Source organism: Nuphar pumila, chromosome 1, assembly GCF_984573655.1.
Source record: "Nuphar pumila chromosome 1, dmNupPumi1.hap1.1, whole genome shotgun sequence".
In the NCBI taxonomy this organism is placed as follows: domain Eukaryota; kingdom Viridiplantae; phylum Streptophyta; class Magnoliopsida; order Nymphaeales; family Nymphaeaceae; genus Nuphar; species Nuphar pumila.
Genome location: NC_143249.1, coordinates 60,201,592 through 60,218,805, shown reverse-complemented (window position 1 = coordinate 60,218,805; position 17,214 = coordinate 60,201,592). Strand labels below are relative to the sequence as shown.

Here is a 17,214-nt window from a genome sequence, read left to right as displayed (position 1 = left end):
ACAAAAAGTTAACAAAAGATATCCTATGAAAGCTTGAGGAATTTACCCATATAATTTCTCTTGTTCTCAATCCGCCCTAGTAGACGAGAAGGCCTTGCAACATTTGGATCTACAGGATAAACTTGTTAATTTGGATTTCCTAAATATAAACTAAGGTCATTCATAGGTTCTCTTGGGGTATATATAGGTTCAGGGGGTTGGACAGAAAATACAAAGTCCAAGGGAGTTAAGGTGGGTATGGGAGCAGGTACTATGGGTGAGTCAGATGAAATGATAATAGGTTCCATTGGAGGAGGAGGAGAAAGAACAACCACATGAGACTATTGATCTGGCAGGATCTCAGCGGCTCGCTGTCTCTTAATGCAACCTACTTTCACTTGGCATTCTCTTTCTATATGCTCACCTTTTCCACAAAATAAACATTCTTCTAACTCCAGTGGGCAAAGTTATGATAAATGGGTATGTAAATACCTATAACATTTTTCTAATTTTTCTTTTTCTTTTGTGAGACTTTGAACTTGATTTTCTAAATTATCCACAACCTTTTTTTGTCTTGTATGAGATTCTTCTAGCTTTTGAACATCCTTGACAAGTTCTTCAATGATATTGACCAAATCTTCAGGAGTGATCTATAAGGAAAGCAATGATTTAACAATAATAATAATAAAATGAAAATCTAAGTAAATACTTAAAGTGTAATGTATAGACAAGGTGGATCTCAAACCAGATTTCCCAAAACTCCACTCTGATACCAACTATAACGCCCCGAAATTTTAAAACCTTATAAAAATGCATATATATTTTTTAAACAGCAAAAATGGTTTTTGGCTTCTGTTTTTAAATCTCGGGCATGTCACATTTCACAAACCATAATAAAAGCAATAATAAATTTATATCAACATTATATACATTCTCTTATCACAAGGTTCAGAAATTAAAACATTTAGGATTAAATTTAAAATAAATCCTAAATTAATCTCAGGATCTTGGGAATCTAGATTCTTTGATGCCGCTCTTATCCAATATCCACTGTATTATCGCCTACTCCATATTTGAATCTAAAATCCCCATAAAATGGGGTCAGACTTATGATAGCCAGGTAAGCTATTAATCAAAATCATACAATTCAAATATTAAGCATAGTTTCAATAATTTACTAATCAAAATGCATATATTCAAGAACAATTATGCAATTAAAAATATGACAATTAAAAACAATTTAAAACATGATTGTGTTATATCATTAAGGCATATTTTCAAATCAAATTCTGTGAAAGAAAAGGTCATTGTTTCGATATTAACGTCCTTCTGGTATGGTGGAGGGTAGATCTCATACTAAGTATTTCAGAGGTGTATTATTCTATTGTGGAGTACCCGGATACCTGAATGAAACGGGCTCCCAAGCGCGCGATCAACGATCGAGAAGATTCTCGACAATGGCGAGCAAACAGGCGAATCAGATGCATCCAGTGACTGCGGCAATCTGAGACCTGTTGGTCTCGGCCTCCTCAACCCGAGTAACAGGAGGCTCAGGGAATCTATTATTCCCAAAAATCATCATCTTCACAATGTTACTCCTGGTTGTACCACTACCCCTTCCAGGGTAGGCTAAACCTAGATGGGCATGAAGGATTCTTTTATATGACTTTTAATATTTTCAAAACAAGGCTCAATACCCAAATCATTCTTTTTAAATCAACAATTGGGCCAAATGTACCCAGCTCATCTAGAATTTTGCTCTATAAAAATGAGCACTCGCTTATAAAGGCAAAAATTAAGTTTGTTTGTATACATGACTCGTGAAGCAAATGGGTGCCTTATTGCACCTTTTTCAAAAATCAACATAATACACAAAAATTTTCTTTTTATCAAAATTGAAATTCATGAAAGTCTTAACCATAGTACTTAATCAAAATTTGATTCAAAATCATAAGATTTGAAATCTTCATTCAAAACAGGTATTTAATTTATGTAGATATTAAAATATGCATTTGACCATGAATCAGATTTAAATAATTATGCATGCATCAAAAACATGTTTAATATAAAAATTATAAGATTTTGATAGAATAGCTTACCATTATTTTTTATAGGACTAAGGAGAATAGGATAAAGCGCTTGTGCTTTGATTTAATCTGATAAAATTCATTATATTAGTTAATATTTTTATATCAAATTTTAGGCAGTATTTGCCCTATAAATTTAAATAAATTTCTTTTTAAGGGGTTATTAAAAATCTAAAATTATATTTGTAATTGACCTTAAAACTTTCATAAAAATTTTCATAGAGTTTCCTCTATAATAACTCAAATGTTCGAAAAAGGGTTTGAACTTAAATTCGAGTGGTAAAAATTCTAACATCACTTTGCATTACAAATATTTTTATAAAGGTTTTTCAAAAAATTTGACTTAAATATTTAAAAAAGATTTTGAAAATTTTGACAGAATTTTGTTTATACAAATCAAATTTTTTTGAAATAGTTATAAAATTTTTTATATAATTTCTACTAAATAAACTCAAAAATTCTAAAATATTTGAAAAACTTTTGCCAGAATTCTGCTTGAAATAATTAAAATTTTCAGAAATTATTTAGAAAAATTGGTCAAAATTACTGTTATACTAATTCTACTTTTTCAAAAATCTTTAAAAATCATTTTGGCAGAACTCTTGCTATAAAAACTCTAAATTTTGAAAATCTTTTAGAAAAATTTTGCTAGAACTATTGCTATAGTAGTTTTGAATATTTAAAAATTTGAACAGAACTTCCCTTATGTAGAGGCAGGGTTGAATTAAATTTTGGCAAAATTACCAAAAATTTAAATCCCGAAAGAGAAGTAGGGGGGAAGAATAGGAGGTTCTACAATTACGAATTTGAATTCATAAGAAGAATTTGATTACTAACCTGATTTAGAAAAATTTGGCAGCGCTTCCGTGGTCCAAAACTGATTTTTCTGCTAGATTTAGCAGAACTTTTGCAGGTAGCACTTACAGGGCAGGATTTAGCTCGTCGGAACTTCTATAAAGGAACAAATCTTGTTTAAAGAAAGAAGAAAGAGGCTAGAAGGGATTTCTCAGAAAAAAACTGAGATTCAATGGAGGTTTAGGCTTAAAAGCTAGAGAGAGAAACTCAAGGTTAGAGAGATAAAGTAGGAGAGAGAGAGCTTAGACAGAGAAGGGACTTCAAAACTTGGGTAGAGAGAGAGGGGGTGAGGGGGTATTTATAGGAGAGAGAGGAGGTGTCCCCCCCTCCCCCTATGGGTCCCACTTTGGTGACATTTGTCACTAAAGTAAAATAAAATATTAATTTTTAATGACACTTGTCATTCTTCTGACAAGTGTCAAAAGGAGAGAGAGGGTTAATGTCACCTCCTTATTGAGAAGTGACACTTGTCCTCCCATGGTTTTGGGAAACCATGGTCTGTCCATGGTTTTAGGTTAGTAGTTTTCCAAAACCATGATCTTCTGATTTAAATAATATAAAATAATATATTTTATTTTATTTGCTATTTTTTTATGCCTAATTTAACCTTGGTTCAATTCCATCTTTCAGGATTGCCGTAAGGGGATTTAGAATTACCTTATTATCCTTCTGCAGTTCAGAAAATCACTGGGCCTGCCATTAGGGTGGCAAATTATCGTTTTTGTCCCTGACAATTCTATTAATTCTCTAAAATTGTCCCTAACAGAAAAATTACTGTTTTGACCTCATATTGTTAGGTATTTTACCAAAAAATGCTATTAGATTGGCAAATTACTAAGCTACCCTCGATAATTTGTTAATGACGAAAATGTCCCTAAATTCTAGTTTTTAAACAAGCTTCTACAGAATTTTATCAGGATTCCAATTATGAATTTAAATTTTCATTTTAATCAATACTTACCAAGAATATTAGGGTTTTAAAGCTATAATTCATATCTAGAATGAATTAGAATCAAAACTTGAATTATCTTAAGAATTTACAAATCATTAAAAATTTTGGATATTACATTAGGTGTCATTTTCCCCTTTGCTGTCAAAAAATTGTCATTTTACCCCGAGGTCACCTTAGATTCCTATCAGTTAGAGTCGACCAAGCTCATTTTTAAGTTCAGAACAGTTAGAATATTAGTCATTTCTAGCTCACTTGAGCTCACAATGAGCAAATCTTGTTTATTTCTGACCATTTCAACTAAAATTGGTTCATTTCCTTTGAAATGAGCTCAATTCTAGCTTGAATTATACTTAATTGTTCTTGAGTCAGTTAACCTCAGTCAACCCTATTCCCCTGTGTCTAACTTGATCTCACCAAGAGTTCAAATAGCCCGGTTCCAGCTCAATTCCATTTCCCGCAGTCTAGGAGCCCATTTCAGCTGAAATTGAGCTAACCCTTGTCAGCTGAGCTAGTGTTTGAGTTCTAAAATTAGTTCACCTTAGTATTTCTGACCTTTATTCTAGCTCAAATACAGTGCAGTCTCATTTTTCATTTCACTCCAATGGTCATTTCTTATCATTTCTCTGAGAATTATACCATTTCTTGGTCAATCCGTCTAGGAGTTTGGTTGTGTCAGTTTTATTTTAGTTTTTCTGAGTTCAAAAACCTTAGAATTCAGTTCAAACCAGTTCAAAGCTCATTTCCACCATCACTCCATGCCCTGCAAGGGCAAAAATATTTCTCAGAACATTTTGTCCAAAACACCATTTTATCATCTCTCAAGCTGGTGCAAATGCCAATGTGGGCTCAGGTCAAATTTTTTCCTGAAAATTTTAGCTATATCCGAGACTCAATCCACATTTGGATTGGATCCGGTGTCGGATTTGATATTCAATTATCAATTTTTATCCTCAAACAGAAATGTTCAATCCTTTGTCTCTGTCAGGGGTCCGAGACTTCAAATCCCCCACTCAGGGTTTATATTTTGTAATCATTTTGTACCATTTCATATTATTTCATGTCATTTCATATCATTTCTTGTCATTTCATGTCATTTTATCATATTGCATGTCATCCTCGAGATTCAACACTCTTGTTTTTCAAAATATCAAATCCAGATTCGATTTTAAAACTTTTCTTTCGAAATCAATTTCAAATACCTAGGTTTTAGGTCAATATTTTGCCATTTGTCAACCCTCGGGATCTTATATTTCAAAATATTTTCTTTAGAAAGCGATCTAGATTCATTTTAAAATCAAATTTTAATTGATCTCAACTCTCAAATGAGACCCATCTAGGTGGTGTCGCTTCTAGATCCCTTCTTTCACCCAAATTTCTCAAATTTCAGAGTTTTAGTTGATTTAGGACTCTGTCTTTTTACGTCTTTCAAAATTTTAGTTTGGTTTTAAATCAGAGGTAGCCTTACCACTTACCCATTTCTTTCATTTTGGCCAAAAATTTAGAGTTTCAATCGGACTAGGACTTTATCTCAGAGTTTCAGTCGGATTAGAATTTTATCTTTTATTTCTATTTTTACCTACTTTCAAAAAAATCTTTCAAAAGAAACCAAAATCCTAGAGTTTTAGTCGGATCAGAACTTTATTTCAGAGTTTCAGTTGGATTAGGACTCTAACCCTGACCTCATTTTTAAGAAAATATTTCAAAAACTTCTTTATTTATCTTTCAAAAAATCAAATTTCAAAATTCTAGGACTTTATTTTAGAGTTTCAAAATTTTAGGACTCTGTCCAAGAATTTCAGTCGGTTCTGAACTCTACTCTAATTTTATTTTTTTACTTCTATTTTTAGTTGTTTTTAGAAAATAGACCCAATTCTCAGAGTTCTAGTTGATTTAGAACTCTATTTTAGAGTTTCAGTTAATCAGGACTCTAACCCTGATTTTGTCTTTTTGTTTATTTTCACCAATCTCTGAGAAGATCTTTCAAAACCTATTCGTTTGTCTTTCAAAAACCTAAATTTTAAAGTTTCGAAATTTTAGGACTCTAGTCAAGAGTTTCAGTCAGTTTAGGACTCTAATTTTCTTGAATTTACTCTTTGCTTTTATTTTCATCTATTTTAAAAACTTTCTTTAGCCTTTATTCTAACCTTTTCAAAAACTCAAATGTGGGTCCACACAATTGGCGCCACATCTGAGAGAGTTTCACTTGTTTAGGACTCTAGTTGATTTAGAACTTTAATTTTTATCTTTTGTTTCGAACCCCTTTTGAAAACCTTATTTTTAACCCCTTTATTTTCAAGTTTTTAAGCCATTTTTTGAAAAACCAAATGGGGCCCACAATAGGTGGCGCCACATTTGAGGGTATTTAGGTTCTTTTAGGGTTTAGTTAGTGTCCTACTTAAATTAGAAGTTTGAAAAAAAATAAAGTCAAAATTGATTCTAAAACTCCACCTTTATTTTGGTATTTTAACTTTTTTTTAAACCTTTATTACAGTTTTAAAAAACAAATGTGGGCCCATTTAGGTGGCGCCACATTTGGGATTTTCCAGATACATTTAGGTTTAGTTAGAGTCCTAATTAGTTTTAAGAAAAAAGTCAAAAAGTCAAAGTCCATTTAATTAGGGCTTAATTAAGAAAATTGCCCCTCTTGTTCTTTAAAAAAAAACCTAAAAAAAATCTATAACTAAGGGTCCCAAGGGGAAGGTCGACCCATGCTCTCTCTCCTTCAAGATCCACCAGCTTTTTCCTCCATTAAAGCTCCATGGTAAGCTCCTTTATTCTCTTTCTTTTTATTTTTTTTTGTGATTTTCCATTAAATACACCATTGTCACCCTCTTTTGTTTGATCTCCTTCATTCTTTTCATTCAAGGAACCCTAAAAATGATTCAAGATAATGATCTTCCGATCATCTATGGGGTTTTACACATTTTTGATCCATTGGAATCGTTGATGATACGTTTATTATGCTAAATGCCAGAAAAAGATCGAGATTCAACCTTTCCATAGGTTGAATCCTTCTTTTAATGACTAAAACAAATTTCTAACCGTGCTTTCCAGATTTTTTTTGTTTATTTCATCATATTCATGTTTGTTTTAATTGTTCATGTATCAAATCATAATTTATTGCACTATTTACAAGTTTTTTTATATTTTTAGTATAAATAATCCATGTTATTTCATTCTAGGGTTTTAGATTCGTTATTTGTGATTCTGTCTGTCTGTTAATGTATTTAATTTTTCAGTTTTTTTTTAGAAAAAACTGAATTAATGCATGTGTCTACGGTTTTCAATAAAACAATTGGGATTTTTAGAGGTCTGTAACTTTGGGTTCAAAAATCAAAGTCGGAACCGGTTTTTTGAGTCAGAAAAACACTATGGAAATTCAAGAGTACCTTTTCGAGGTCATATCTCTCTCGTCCAAGATCCGATTGACGATCCGTAAAAAGGGTTGTTTTTGTATGAATCTCTAGTTTGCTTTGTAAAAATTTTATAAATTTTTATAATAGATTTTTATTTTATTTCTGTCAAGAATCAGATCTATATTTCTGCAACTGTCAATCGGTATTTAGAATCAAAGCCAACTTGCCAAAACGATTTCTCCCTAATCGGAGATCATATCGATGATCCAAAAAAAGGAGTATCTTCATCTGCATGTTTACTATCCTTTGTGAATTTTTCATAAATTTTGATTTTGTTTTGCTATATTTCCATGCACCCGAAACTGGATCTGTTTATTTTACCTCGTTATACGTTCACCGAAATTAGGTACAACTTGCCAGAAGCGTATCTCCCTAACCAGAGATGTTTTTTTGATCTATAAAAGGGATTATTTCTGTCCATATGTCTAGTTTCTTTATGTAAAATTTATTGTTTTTTATTATTGTTTGATGCCTGATTCGGGTCTGACACAGTGACAGGTACATGCCTGCTGGAAAAATTGCATATTTTTCTTTTTTTAGTTAATTTTTATATTTAAATAATACCAAAAACATATTTTTTTTATTACATTTTAATTTTAGGGTTATTAAAAGTGCTCATATCGATTTTTGTGAATTTTGAAATTCATTTGATGCATTATTTGCTTATTTCATAAAAACAGGATGCCCGCGGAGTCCTGATTCAACTGAACACGGGCAAACTTTGATTTTTTTATAATATTTTAAATTTTTTATAAAAGGTTTTATATTTTTAGGGTTTGATCATATTTATAATCATGCTAGGGTTCTCTCTACCCAATTTGGTGTCGTTTTGAATTTGTTTGATTCTTAGATTAAACAAATTACAAAAATATTTTCTGAAAAAATTTATTTTTAACCCTGTTTTGCAATAAAAATCAATTTTTAAGGGTATTTTGGTCCTTTTTCTCCAAGTTTCAAATTTTAAAGTTGTTTATTTTTATTATTTATTCAATTCTGTATTATTTTTTATTATGTTTATTTAAGGAAAGCATGGAAAAATGCTTATATCCGGATAAATCCCTCAATTTCAGATATTGTTGGATAAATCTTGAAAAGCCAACATTTATCCACTAATGAGTTTGCTAGTTTTGCAAGGACACTCAAGATTATATTTTTCTTTATTTTTCTTTTCCTTTTCTTTTATTTCAATTCAATCATTGATGTAAATTTAGAATAAGAATTTACTTTTTCTGCTTAGATTAGGGTTGCATTGCATATAGTTTATTTTCAATAATGTTAATGTATGATGGATGATGATTTATGCATATTCAAATTCACAATGGTCTATACAAATGGCACATGCACTCGCTTCTAAGGAGTTAATAAACTTGATTGAGTTCATATTTGTGGTCATAGTCAGAATATGAACAATAGTCAGATTTATCATCTTGTTTTAAGCCACAAATGGCTTACACTCTTAGGCATTTTCAGAAATTATTGCATATTTTTAAAACTTTTCTAAGTATTTTCTCTTTTTAGAATCAAATGAATTATATTCAATAAATATTCGTGATCATAGTCAGAAATATGTAGCAAATATATTTCATCTAAATTCTATAAGGCACAAAAAAAAATTTATCAATGATTTTCCTCAAAAATCTTCAAAAAATATTTTCTCAAATTGCATTTATTCATTCATCTAGGTTTAGATTGTATCATAAAAGGATTTCACAGGGTCACACGCCCATCTCTTTGATTAATTCAAGAGTTCAAATCTCAGAAAAATCAATTTTCTTAAAATCACCTGAATCTTGTTCAGAATTCAATTTTCTCAAAACATCAAGATCTTCTTTTCTTCAGAAATTGATTTTCCTTTCTTCAAAAATACTTTCCAAGTGTGGCTCACGGTTTTCAAGGTATCCTCTTTTACAAATATTTTCAAATATCTCAAACACACATTATGTTTTCAATATACATTTTTCAAAGTTCATAGCACATGCTTGATTCTTTGTGTATTTAGGAATAGAACTATGATTTAGACAGTTGAGTAAAACAAAGTACTAGATTGATCCTTGGTTCGATTACCCCTAGTTATAGCACCAAGAATGGTTGAACCTCGTACCAATAGGCGAGTCCCATTCCTCAAAATTTTTCTGCATTTTAAAAACAGATGTGAGTTATTTTTAAAACTTTTTCAAAATGTCAGCTTTAAAAAGTAAAATTTTGTGACGATAACATTAAGTCATCCATCATCCATTAAAACATACTTGGTTGGGCATCTCTTGGTCCCATCTATAAAACTATATAAGTCATAAGACACAGGTGAGTAAATTGCGACTCCCACAGCAGAGAATTTCTGCTATAAGTTTGGTATTCAAAAAAATTTGTAGGCTAGCAGGAGCGGTCAAGATTGGAAGAGAAGGCCAACTTATCTGAGAACTGGGTGATGATGACGCTGTCATTAAAGCTTCAAGATGAACAGGTAATACACGACACGATCTAGTCAGATGTTGATGAGGCTTTTACGCTAGCTCTCATGCCTTAATAATACCGATAACACTCACACACACACACCGCAAACTAAAAGGCAAAGAGATGAACACTCAGGAGTTAACGTGGTTCAGTGCAAACTGCACTTACATCCACCATATCAGGATCTCACACATTATTTCATCACCGTGTGAGGTAACCACTATATAAAACAAGTTACACAATCTTAGAAAAATCTAGAGATCCTTTACAATTACATCTTTCAGCATTAGGAACTCTACTTTGGATAGAGGTTATCTTGTTCCATTAGGTAGGTGGTTACATTTAGAGTCCTTGAGAGATAAAGTACGGCTCTCAGGATTATCCTTTGCTGGCGCTATCTTTGAGAAATCAGCTTCAACCACTTTTTGAAGTTGAGAATTGTTATCACATTTGGCTTTTGGGCTAATATACATGAGTTGTGCAGATCCGGGTCCAACTGGGTAGATCTCGATCCTAATACTTAAATAGGATTTTGTATATTTTTTGGTAGGCAAGCTTCAATGTTGACTTCATCATCCCATATGTCGGAATCATCAACCGGTGGATATTCACAATGACTCTGCAAGTGCAATGAAGGCTATTGTGTCATCTTGAAGTCCAACATAAAAAGGATCCCATCTTCCAATATTAAAAAACGGTCACGTCTTCCAATGTGAAAAAGAGTGAGTATTTTCCATGTTAAAAGAGCAAAAAACGGTCATAAAAAGTCTTTTTTTTTTTTGTCCATCTGAAGAATTACGCAACATTGGCGGCTAGCTGTTTTCTGGATTGGCCGGCCATAAGTCATTTGCCGATTAGTATTTTCAAAAGGATATGTATATATGTTTGCATGAAACCAAGTTATACATTAGCTTATATGATCCCAGGCACCCCTAGGTTACCCCGCAAAGGTATGACAATGCATGACACAACAAAACATGGTACCAACAAAATCTTATTAAATTTCTTGGTATCCCTATCTGCAGAAGTTTGAGGCGCATGAAAGAAAGCACTGCAAGTCAAAGAAAATGGTTGAGAAGCTACAAGATAGTCTCACATTTTTATTTTGAACGGTTGATTCTTAGAGAATAAAGGGAAAATCAAACATATCATGTTTTCATGGTGTAATTATTGGCAGTCAAAGGGAAAGTAAGGAAATTCAGGATAATAAAATGAGTGCTCAGTCATGCAGAGGTTTTGACAGGGAAGAGACGATCAGTTTATTCTGAACTGTTTGAATGGGCACAAAATAGATGACGAAATTATTCCACGTGCAAAAATACTTTTTCTTTCTATCTGACTCTCCTTTTTCACAACACCAATGACAACAAATCAGCTGTTACATTTTTTAATAGCAGCAAATTTCCAACATGGACTTGAAGCTCTTGGTTAAGTATAAATTTGTCTATCTGGTTGCTGGCTCTTTTATGTTTTCTGCATCAGTATGTGGGGGCAGTATCAGCTGGCTCTTTATGTGCTCTGCATCAGTACGTGGGGAAGCAACAACTCGTTGTGTCAAATTAATTATAGTATCAAAGCTTAGAGATTGGTAGTTTGGACTTTGGCTGGGTAAAGATTGCACGAGGTCATGCTTGCGTTGGATTGAGTTCAGTGAGAGTAGGCCAAGGCAACTTAAGCCATGTTTTGCCAGACATTGACAAGTTAAGCAAGGCCTGATATTTTTCCTTTTGGTTGGGCATGGCTAAGTTGGTATGATTGGGACACAAACATATGCGTCCAACTTAATCTGACCTCTTAGATTTTGGACTAGCTTGTCTCATATTTAGATAATGGGATATCTTCATGTAGACATGTATTATCAATTTCCTATTTTAGAAAGATATTAAATATTTTCTATAAAAGCCCTCCTATTTGATTATCGCCTTGAAAAGTCATGTGTCAAATGACTCATTTTTTGAGGGGAGTTTAGCGTTTCACCATAAATAGTGGGACATTTGATTGCCTCGACTCTCGTATCCAAAGATTTGATATGGCACAGGCAGGAGCTGACACGGCAAGGTGTCCCTGAACAAATCCATGTTAATCAAATGCTATAGCGCAAATCTTCACTTTGTGTGGATATCGGATTCATTTTTTTAAAGGAAGATGCACTTATATTTGGCCCACCTTGGGTTTCATCTTAGAGATATGTGAATGTCAAATTCTTTTATTTCTTAAGTTTGATTCCTTGGATTCAAGAAAAAAGATTTGATGACTTAATCTTGCTATCTATATTGCATTTTATATCACATGCTATGAAATTATTTTATAGGTATCTCATTTGGATCTCCGGATATACTTAAAAAAGTACTCACTTGGTGCAATAGTGCAGGAGAGGGGGCATTATTGTGATTTGACAGTCCTTATATAGGGACAGTCGACTTATATTATTTTGTTGCTGTCAATCTTTTCCTTTTTCTGGTTCCTTTTTTTAGATATCCAAGCTTTCTCCAGAAAAGAAAAGCTAAAAAAATACTAAAAATAGAAGATTAAATAGAATTTAAAAAAGGAATGCTAAAAGCCATATGACTTGTTCTGTTGTTGTTCAAGTGCTGTCAAGCAACAAACTTACCCAAATTATGGTTGGGATGTCAATGATCCAGCCATGAAAGTTATAAATAGATATATTTCATATGAGATGTTAGAAGAAATCATTAGAATGTTATTGACTATAACCTACAACAGTTCCTCTTCTAATGGGCAAGCAAAGTACTGGGTTGAAGGTGATTATTGTTGGGTGATAATGGCGTTTTCTTAACTGGGGTTCAGTATCTACGTTCACGTTTGTTTAATTTAAATACAAAAAACCCACAAAAATCATCTTCAAAAGATAACATACTTAACGAGCAAGTTTTTTTTTCTTTTTTTTGAGGAAAAATACAACTCAATTGAATCATGTAAGGCAACTCCAATGCCTTTCTTGGCATGGCATTGTGTAATAATAGCTCAATCCTAAAACCACTTAAACCTCTAATTAAGGCACGTCTGGGTGCAATCATGAGATGTCACAAGTAGGCTAGGGCAGATTTCCAACTGTGATTCCAATCCCAAAGTATTCATCAGATTTGGCAGCAGTAAACATAGGAGGAATATACCAGTGTTTTGAGTGTTGGATTTCTTAATCATTCATAAACATCAAAATCACATAAAACAAGCATTTATTAATCAAGTAATCAATCTCAAGGGACACATTGGTATTTTGTGGAATACAAGAGCATGGTGGCCATATCCAAAAATAATAATACTAATTTCAAAAAGCCTATGGAGTCATAAATCTAAAAAGGTACAAATAAAATTTATGTATTAACTCAGCCAAACCCATCTCTCTCTGTAGCCTTCTGCTTTTTTCACCATCGCCTTTTCTTTCTTCAGTGCTTGAAGGAAGCCATTTGGGGAGTCTTCCCTTTTCCTCTTTTTTGTTAAATAGCAGACTAAAGGTTCATTCTTTTTCAGTTTTTCAGGTATTTCTCCTTCACCGGACTTCCCTGGTGCGGTTTTTAGCTGCTTTCCTGTTGCTTCTTTTTTCTGGCTTTGTTGAGTAAAAGGAGATGGGCATTAAATGGGTCATCTGTTGAATTGGGAAAGGCTGATTTGTGGTCGATCTTGTCTCCAAAGATCTGGGGTTGCAGGAATCGCAGAACCCATTTCGTGGTTTTCGCATCTTTTCTTTGGGGTTCTTGAAATCTTGGTGTTTGATGATGGGTGCGCTCTCTTTTCCGTTGTTGGTGCTTTCTTGGGGCTTTTGAAGAAATGGGTTCCATTCCTCTTCCTTCACTATGATTTATGCATGCATGTTGCCCCAAGTTCTAATCTCGCTTTATTTTAGCTGGTTTAAGATCTCTCTCTCTCTCTCTCTGGATTCTTTTGGTATTTTTATTTTTCTGATGCCTGGATCTGAATGTCATGGGATGTTGTCATCTAGGTTGACAGTTTTGATGTTGTGGTTATGCTGTAATGGTGGTTGTATCAGAATAAGATTAGTATGATAGTTTCCATTATGTATTCGTGTATATTGTCAATTCAATTGGAACTTAGAAAGGTTTGTTGGAATGAACAATTTGCCATTTTTTGTTGATGGCTATTGGTTTCTGTTCTTACAGAAGGGCTCGCCAAAAAGATTGAGGTAATGTCAAGTGAGGAGGAGGAAATTTTTGGGTGTTAGTAGTAGAGGAAGAGTAAATGTGGCTAATTTTACAATCTATAGATGGTGAATGGGATTTCTTTTATTTGATCGATTTGAAAAGTTTATTTGGTTTGTTCTCGGGCTTCAACCTTGAGCATATTATAGCGAGTCCCAATGAAAAAATCACCTCAAACAGCAGAATGCTCTGGTGCAAAGTATATAACAAACAATGTCATAGAGGACACTGCACCCAACCATAACCCAGGAGATGGAAATGGTACTGAAAAACCCACTTCTTCAGAAACCGTGGCTCTGAATCCTGCAGGACAGAACAAGCATCAAGGCACGAATGGTGCTGATACTTCCCCAACTGGTCTATCCCTATCTAGTGAATCACAACTAACAAAAGCAGTACAGAAAATCCACCTAGATCATAAAACCTGTTCTTTGGAAGGGAATGCTGATAATAAAACCAGGAGTATGGCGCAAAATGGCATAGCAACAGATTCTCAGTTATGCAATGGTGTGAAAGATAGTTTGGGATCTGCCAACTTTAGTGATAGGACCAGCAGTGTGACCAAGACCAGTGAGAGTGCGAAAGTCAGTGATCGTGTGGAATATGTTGATAGTGGAAAAAGCAGCATGTGCAGGGGTAGCACTAGCACCGATGTCAGTGATGACGGCAGTTGTAGTAGCTTTAGCAGCATCTTGAGCAAGCCACACAAGGTGAATGATTCAAGATGGGAAGCCATCCAGTTGGTTCGCTTAAGAGAGGAGGTTTTGGGCTTGAACCATTTCAGGTTACTGAAGAGGTTGGGATGTGGGGATATTGGCAGTGTTTATCTGTCAGAGTTGAGTGGGACCAAGAGCTATTTTGCTATGAAGGTCATGGACAAGGTTTCTTTGGCAAGTCGGAAGAAGCTGCTCAGAGCTCAGACGGAACGAGAAATCCTTCAGTTGCTTGACCATCCATTTCTTCCTACGTTATATACCCACTTTGAGACAGACAAGTTCTCATGCCTGGTGATGGAGTTCTGCTCAGGAGGAGACCTACATACTCTTCGTCAGAAGCAGCGTGGAAAACATTTTTCTGAGCAAGCTGCAAAGTATGATTCCTGGTCCTTTTACTTCATCTGATTTCAATTTTAAGAATATGATGTTATAGCTCATTGCCTATGAAAACCATATGTATTTTTAGCCAAATTATTTGTGATTCATAAAACTATTGTGATAACCTTGTAATATTGTCACAATAACTATATTATTTTTGAAAAATAGTGACATTTCCAATCAGATCATTTTTTCCTGTTGTATGTTATTATGACATTTTCAAGGTTCTGGTGATATATGTGACAATGCTGTGAGCATTATTTTCATGTCTGATGCGACACCATAGATATATTCATGAAAATTTTGATAATGCATTATTTTCATGTCTGATGCAATGCCATAGATATATTCATGAAAATTTTGATAATGCATTATTTTCATGTCTGATATATTCCTATTCTTTAGGCCTTTAAGCTTTTTTAACTTATAGTTGTGGCATCCAAAATTGCAAAATTTGTTTGTAATCTTGCAGTGCATCTATTTTGACGCAAAACTGTATAGCATCATGCTATGTTGTACTTCTGGATTACCCATTTCAGCTGTCACTGATGCCAATTGTAGCTTGCAATTTGAAGGAAGATATTAAGGGAGAAAACATGTTCTGTCTGTTTGTTTTGGTTTAATCCCATGCTTGCCATCACTCAACATGTTTATACAGTCTTTTGTATGCATAGTTCTTCCAGCAGTCAAACTTTATCTTTTATTGTCTTGGTCTTTTCTATTGTCTATGTACAGAAACTTCAATCAATGTGACTATTAGGATGCAGAATTAAATGTAGCTTGATATTTAATTTAGTGAAGTTAGTTCTCTTTTAAATCTCAAATGCCTTTAGCATATTTTGGCAGGCATAAAGATCTTGTTCTGCCGATAAATACCTAGCATAGTATGTAGGACTTATCGACATCTTCTTTGGCTGCATTTTCGTGGTTGTTCCACCTTGCAGGTTCTATGTGTCAGAGGTCCTCCTTGCTTTGGAATATCTGCACATGCTTGGAATTGTTTATCGGGATCTTAAACCAGAAAATGTTCTTGTAAGGGATGATGGCCATATCATGCTTTCCGATTTTGATCTCTCTCTCCGCTGTGCTTTTAGCCCTACACTTGTCCGGTCATTCTCCATGGAAGCAGACCCATTGAGGAAGAACCCAATCTATTGTGTTCAGCCCTCGTGCATTGAACCATCATGTATCCAGCCTGCTTGTGTGCAGCCAACATGCTTCTCCCCTCGTCTTTTCAAGAGCCGATCCAAGAAGGATAGAAAGCCCAAGAATGAGATTGGGAATCAAGTCAGTCCACTCCCAGAGCTCATAGCTGAACCCACAAATGCACGTTCCATGTCATTCGTTGGGACACATGAGTATCTTGCTCCGGAAATTATCAAAGGCGAGGGACATGGTAGTGCTGTTGATTGGTGGATGTTTGGAATTTTCCTGTATGAACTACTCTTTGGAAAGACTCCATTCAAAGGTTCTGGAAACAGGGCCACCCTGTTCAATGTTGTTGGGCAGCCACTGAAGTTTCCAGATTATCCAGTTGTCAGCTTTGCAGCTAGGGACCTCATCAGGGGGCTGCTTGTGAAAGAGCCCCAGCACCGTTTGGCCTATAAACGTGGAGCCACAGAGATCAAGCATCACCCATTCTTTGAGGGTGTCAACTGGGCACTGATACGTTGTGCAAGCCCACCTGAAATTCCAAAGCCAGTAGAAATTGATCCCATTCCATTGGCAGCTGCTTCTACAAGTGAGAAGAAGGTTTTAGTCCATCCTGAACATTTGAAGTCTTCTGGTAATTATCTGGAGTTTGATTTCTTTTAGATGTTCTTTTCAAAATTGGGCACTTGAGTGCTGCATTGTAATCTAAATCCTCCTTGTAGTTATCTTATTATCTCAAAGTTGGTCTGGAGGTGTATGCGGCTTTTGAGATATATCATTTTCATATTGTTCGAAGATCTACTATTTTAGCCAGAAATCCACTCTCATCTGTATATTTCTATAGCAAAATCGATTTTGATGTTTGATTACTTTTCTCTTTGAAATTATGATAAGTGTTCTGTCCATTTATTTCCTATTGCTCCTGTGTCATGAGAAACATCAGATTCCTGATTTGCCTTGATCCCATGTTTGGGGAAGCAGATCAGGTCATGCTGAACATGAGCATTTTTGCTCATGCCGACATCGTGGTCGTCTGTTTGCATTTTGGAT

At 34.3% G+C, this 17,214-nt stretch overlaps 1 protein-coding gene across 1 annotated transcript; it reads left to right on the top strand.

The window, feature by feature from the left end:
* Positions 1–13,077: 13,077 nt before the first annotated feature.
* Positions 13,078–16,959, top strand: LOC149848962 (serine/threonine-protein kinase D6PK-like). Its single transcript, XM_090012947.1, has 3 exons — positions 13,078–13,240; positions 13,880–15,008; positions 15,957–16,959. Exons 2-3 carry the CDS (start codon positions 14,077–14,079, stop codon positions 16,825–16,827), a joined length of 1,803 nt encoding a protein of 600 aa, XP_089869073.1. The 5' UTR covers positions 13,078–13,240; positions 13,880–14,076; the 3' UTR covers positions 16,828–16,959.
* Positions 16,960–17,214: the final 255 nt, after the last annotated feature.